This window comes from Leuciscus leuciscus (assembly GCF_965113295.1).
Source record: "Leuciscus leuciscus genome assembly, chromosome: 9".
Lineage (NCBI taxonomy): Eukaryota > Metazoa > Chordata > Actinopteri > Cypriniformes > Leuciscidae > Leuciscus > Leuciscus leuciscus.
This window is the reverse complement of record NC_138733.1, coordinates 4741028-4747039: the sequence shown is the minus strand read 5'-3', so window position 1 is coordinate 4747039 and position 6012 is coordinate 4741028. Positions and strand designations below refer to the sequence as shown.

General features: G+C 39.8%; 1 protein-coding gene across 1 annotated transcript in view; it reads left to right on the top strand.

Annotated features, from left to right (window-relative positions):
• The first annotated feature begins 409 nt into the window (after positions 1–409).
• fgf12b (fibroblast growth factor 12b) overlaps positions 410–6012 on the top strand; it is a 66816-nt gene continuing 61213 nt past the window's right edge. The window contains exon 1 of the mRNA XM_082180285.1: positions 410–749. Within this exon, the coding sequence (XP_082036411.1) occupies positions 725–749 (25 nt within the window). The 5' untranslated portion in view covers positions 410–724. The remainder of the gene's footprint in view (positions 750–6012) is intronic.

Here is a 6012-nt window from a genome sequence, read left to right as displayed (position 1 = left end):
TGATTGACCAGAGGATCACATCAGGCTCCGTTTATTTTATTTTATTTTATTGATTTTAAAGAATTACAACTACAGTCAGGGGGGGTAGCCTACACTGAGTAAACAAAACAAAAACAAAAAACACATATATAAAGACAAAAAAAAAGACAAAGACAAATATATAAAGAAACAGTTACAAATTTAAAAGTTAAACAAAAATGTTAAAATGTTTACAGATTGAAACACACTTTGCATCTTTCTAAAAACAAAGGCTTGTTTCCTTCAAATTTACATTCATGAATACTAAATTTACCTAAAAGAAGAAGCAGATTAATTAAGTAATATTCCTTATAATAAGAGGGGAAAAACCCCCAAAAAGCACAGTTGAAAGCTGGGCAAGGCTCCGTTAATGTGAGGTGTCACATGACACCTGCTGTGACGTCACGCCCGTGTGTCTGATAGCGGCGGAGCTTGCGGCAGCTCCCGTTAACGGCGCGCGGAACGAGCACCGGTCACACGCACGCGCACGCTCCCGCTCCAGCATCAACAAACACCGTCCGCCACACCCGTGATTCCGCCGTCGCCTCACTCAGCACCGGACCGCGCGTGAAGTGATTGACAGCTGCTCTCACGTGAGAGTCGCGCCCCCGTGCGCCGCTGTAGCGCGAGCCAGGACCGACGCAGTCTTCCTCATCTTCTTCTTCAGCTTCTTCATCCTCCGTGACCGACAGCAGCGCAACGGGAGATGGAGAGCAAAGACAAGAGCGCCGGTGAGCGACTTACGTCATGCGTGTGTGTGTGTGTGACTGTGTGTGTGCATGTCTGTAAGTGTGTGTTTGTGTAGACTGCGGTACTCAGGTCTGCTGTCCTGACGGGGTCTGGGTGGGGTGTGTGTGTGTGTTCATGTGTGATGCTTATCAGATGCCAAGCATGTGTGTGTGTGTGTGTGTGTGTGTGTGTGTGTGTGTGTGTGTGTGTTGTATCTGCAAATGCTTTAAGTGCCAAACATCCTGATGCAGCAGAAAAGCCTCTCGCATGTTCGGGTGGTCTTCCTCCACATCACATTCATCACAGTCCTCTCTGCATGTGTGTGTGTGTGTGTGTGTGTGTGTGTGTGTGTGTGTGTGTGTGTGTGTGATGCATTGAGTTCCTTTACATGATGAAACACCTGTCTGCATCATCATACGCTGTGTTTTTGTAAGCGTTAGGGTGTGTATCATCAGAAGCCGTGATTGTAAACATCAGTTTATTAACTATAAGGGATATTGTGTATGGTATAAGTGTGTGTTAATGATGCTCATGCATTGAAGTCATCAACATTCAGGACGCGCTCTCACTTTACTGCACCCGAACGCTCAGAAAGGGAAAATTCCCTTCAAAATAACAAGGCTTCTATATTGGAATCCATATAGAATCCCTATAGTTCCATTTAGAACCTTCGACGTTTACGGAACCGTTTGAAATGCGCCAAAGGCTTATGCACTTTTAGAGGTGAAACTGAGGTGCATAAGCTCAGATCATGAGGCCTAGAGACGATCAATCAGCTCTGAAACCTGTGCTAATAGAAACTACACAAGTTGATAAACAGATTTGAATCCATTAACAAGAGCCGGTTTTTATAGGCCAGTCATTTTTGACCTGGGAACAAAAGTCGGGATTTTCAGCTCAGCGTGAGGGTCAAGATGTGCCGTAGCATTAAATAACTCTCAGTATTTACTGCACCTGTGTGTGTGTGTGTGTGTGTGATGTTGCTGTGTTTTATGGCCCATATTCAGGTCTGATAAATGCATTTGGGTCATCAGTGTCCTTTAAATGCGATATATATGTTGCTGTTGGTGTGTGAGGTACACAAATACAGCGTCCCCGAAACCCATATACACACACTCTTAAAAACAAAGCGTCTTTATTGGAATCGATGGTTCCGTGAAGAACCTTTAACATCCATCGCACAAAAGGTTCTTAATTAGGGGTGTAACGATAAATCACGGCACTATATATCGCAATATAAAAATGCAACAATATGTATTGCGGATTTTCACCCAAAATTAAAATTACTGTGTGAAAAAATTCAAGTTTTCAGAGTTTTAGTGTCAGTACTACATTAAACTACTATATATAATGTTGAATATAATGTATAATAATGCAATGGGGGAATTATAATGCCAGATGTCTGATGTTACCAGTATAAGTGGCTGACATTATTGTAAATATATCTAGTCAGTGACAGAGATCAAGCATATTCATCTACAATAATTCTGTGTTTTCAGCTTCAGAATCATATTGTTATTCTGGCGTCTCTATTGTCGGTTCATTGGGTTTCAGCATCAAGTCCAAGACTATTCATTTACACACACAATGTAACACCAGATTTAGCATTTTAATCAACAGTTCATTTTTTGTTAATCTTTTATCATATATCTTGGAGTATCGAAATAATAACGTATCGTGAGCATTGATATCGAATCATAACATGAGGGAATCTTTTCTTTATAGTGGGAAAAGGTTGTTCTTGATGGTTATTCTTAAAGCTTGAAAGAGAACAAAAATGATTCATTTAATGATTCGTAGAACGTTTATGTGTAAGAGTGTAAGTCACACTCAAGAAGGTTTGATTAAGTGCAAAATATCAAGCATGCAAACAAAATCTGCAGGATATTTTCTCAGAACTCATTTTTTTTTTCCACTGACTTTTGCAAATCAGTTCATTGGTGTGACGGTGAGTGTGTGTGTGTGTGTGTGTGTGTGAACGAAGATGCTTTCAAGCTCGTTTCATGAGTTGCTGAATTCTGTCCACATTATATTTTTAACATGGAAGTTTATTGGCATCTGAATCCATGAAGAACATTCAACATTCATGGAAACTCTTAAAAATATAAAGGTTCCAAAAGTTTTTTCTTTTTCTTTTCGAAGATCTGTTTTAGGTTTAGCAAAGAATCTTCCAGTGATCAGTTCTTTTTTCTTAGTGTCAAAATATTTTAATAATTTCAGAAAACCTTTTTCCACTATTATTTGTCTGTGAACGTGTCAGACTCACAAATCAAAAAAAACAAAAAACTATTTTGATTTCATGGGGACTTTACAAACTAGTGTGTTTATGATTATGCAGCCTAACAGACTGTCTTTGTGCAGATTGAATAACAGTGGATGCCTCACACATTCAACAATAACGTGTCCAAATTACATGTTTAACTGAATGAAAGTACATGTTGCATGCTCATGCACATTAGTCTAAACTCTCTTCATCTACCGTCAGTATCTGAGATCCTGTGCATCTGCAGTTGGTACGACATTTTGAATATGAAGTTCATGATGGTTAATGACCTTCTGTAGCTCCGCCCCTTTTCAGCGCCGCGCTCGTTGTGTTCTGTCCTCCGGTTTGTATTTCCACAGCATGAAGGAAAGATCTTACGGATATATGAATGAACCGCTCGTTTTAAAATCTTCCCGGTCTACTGACACTTATGACATCCGCTTCAGACATTACAGTGCTCATGATAACTTTCATTAACTCTACAGTAAATCCACAATTACTATTCGACAGCGATGCCATAGAAACATACAGAGATACCGCAAAACAGTTTCTCTGTATGAATATGGTTAATATGAATAGTTGCATCCAAAATAAGGCACTTATAAACTATGTGCGGTAACAATTTATTTTACAGTGTCCTTGTTACATATGTTACGTGTAGTTACCGTAGTAATAACAGTAAATTATGCATAATTACATGCAACTAACCCTCAACTAAACCCTAATCCTACCCTAACCCTATAGTAAGTACTTGTAGTTGCTTATTATTACTCAGTACTTAAATATATAATTACACTGTAACAATGACACCTTAAAATAAAGTGTAACCCTATGTACTTGTGCACTATGTACTCAACCGTGTAGTGTATGAATTTTAGGTTACACTTTATTTTTAAGGTTACAGTGTAATACATTTAAGTACTGAGTAATATTAAGCAACTACATGTACTTACTATAGGGTTAGGGTTTGGTTGAGGGTTAGTTGCATGTAAATATGCATTGACATGTAACATGTGTAACAAGGACACTGTAAAATAAAGTGTTACCTAGAATTTTATATGATTATTTAGTCCTTCTACATCATGTTCAGCATCGGAGTCGGATTGCCCCTCCCCCTCCACTAGTCAAGTCAAGTCAAGTTTATTTGTATAGCGCTTTTCACAATACAGATTGTATCAAAGCAGCTTCACAGTATTAAATTTAAATAATACAACAAAGTTTGTTTCAAGAGGAATTTATTGATTGATAAAATTAAATTAAATATCCCCAAAATATCCCCAACTGAGCAAGCCAAAGGCAACAGTGGCAAGGAACCGAAAAACTCCATCAAGTGACCTAATGGTGTCCTAAAACTCCATCAGGTGACCTAATGGAGAAAAAAAAACCTTGGGAGAACCCAGGCTCAGTCGGGGGCCAGTTCTCCTCTGGCATTTATGAGCTAGAGGCCGGATTGTAGTTTGAACTGTGGGATTATATGAATGCCTGGCTGAAGAAATGCGACTTTAATCTAGTTTTAAACTGGGAGAGCGAGTCTGAGCAACGAACAGTATCAGGAAGACTATTCCAGAGTTTTGGAGCCAAATGTGAAAATGCTCTCCCTCCTTTGGTGGTTCTGGATATCCTAGGTATGACCAAAAGCCATGAATTTAGTGATCTTAAAGAGCGCGATGGATTATAGGGCGATAGAAGATCCGTTAAATAGACTGGAGCTAAGCCGTTTAGGGCTTTATAAGTCAGTAGCAATACCTTGTAATTAAAGTAGCAATACTACTTTGTATTGTCAGTAGCAATACACTACGTAATTAAAGCTACAAAAGTCGAGTTCATGACGTGTGCAATGTTCATTTTTTTGGTTAATTAAGTGCATCATCCAGGGCCCACTGACGTGCCTTGAAACACGCAGGATTAATCAATGTGTTGACGGATTCTCCACTAAAATTGGGAGTCAGGATGGGACAAATCAAGCTTCTCCTCCCCTTTTTTAACATAGCCAATAGTGTTTCATTAATATCAGCTCGGCCAGAGCTGTTGAGCTCAGTAAAGCCGCATTTGACAGCTTATGACAGCCATAGCTTAATAAATGCCCTTTTAGATTTAATATGAAACTGTTACTAAAGCAAAACAGTGGTCATAATCACGCTGAGGATGTGTCGTAGCGTAGGGGGCGGGGCTTCAGATTCTAGAGAGCATTTGATTGGACAGGAAGTCTGAAGTATGCAACACCTAATGAAATTCGGACGTACTACATTCTCCATGTTGTTATTATCATGTGACACACCAGCATCATTCATGAATCCTCTCCCGTGGCCTCATGGGATAGTACAGTGTCCATCACACACACACTTCAGAATCTCTCCGGAAGAAATAGATCATCCGGGGACTTTTCCGTCTACTGTTTTTTGAAAACTATGAATTCGGTAATACGGTACTATGTATTATTATATTCGGACATATTTCTCTGTTGGCGTACTTAACAAAATTAGCAATCGTGTTGATCAATATTCATAACTCAAGTTCACACAGGTGTAGTTCGTCACATTTACATTTACATTACATTTCATGTGTGTGATGGGTAGGTTTAGGGGTCGAGTTAGTGTGTGTGTGTGTGTGTGATGGGTAGGTTTAGGGATAGGGTTAGTGTGTGTGTGCGTGCGTGCGTGCGTGCGTGCGTGCGTGCGTGCGTGTGCGTGTGTGTGTGTGATGGGTAGGTTTAGGGGTCGGGTTAGTGTGTGTGTGTGTGTTGAGTTAGGTTGGTTTAGGGGTCAGGTTAGTGTAAGAGGATAAAACATACAGTTTGTACAGTATAAAAACCATTATGTCTATGGAATGTCCCCATTTAGATAGCTAAGTAAACGTGTGTGTTTGTGTGTGTGTGTGTGTGTGTGTGTGTGTAAACTGATAGTCAGATGGTTGATTCTCACAATTGATTTTGGCTCTGACTGTCAGACGGCGGGACAACAAAGTTAAACACTGTCTCACTCACTTACACACACACACACACA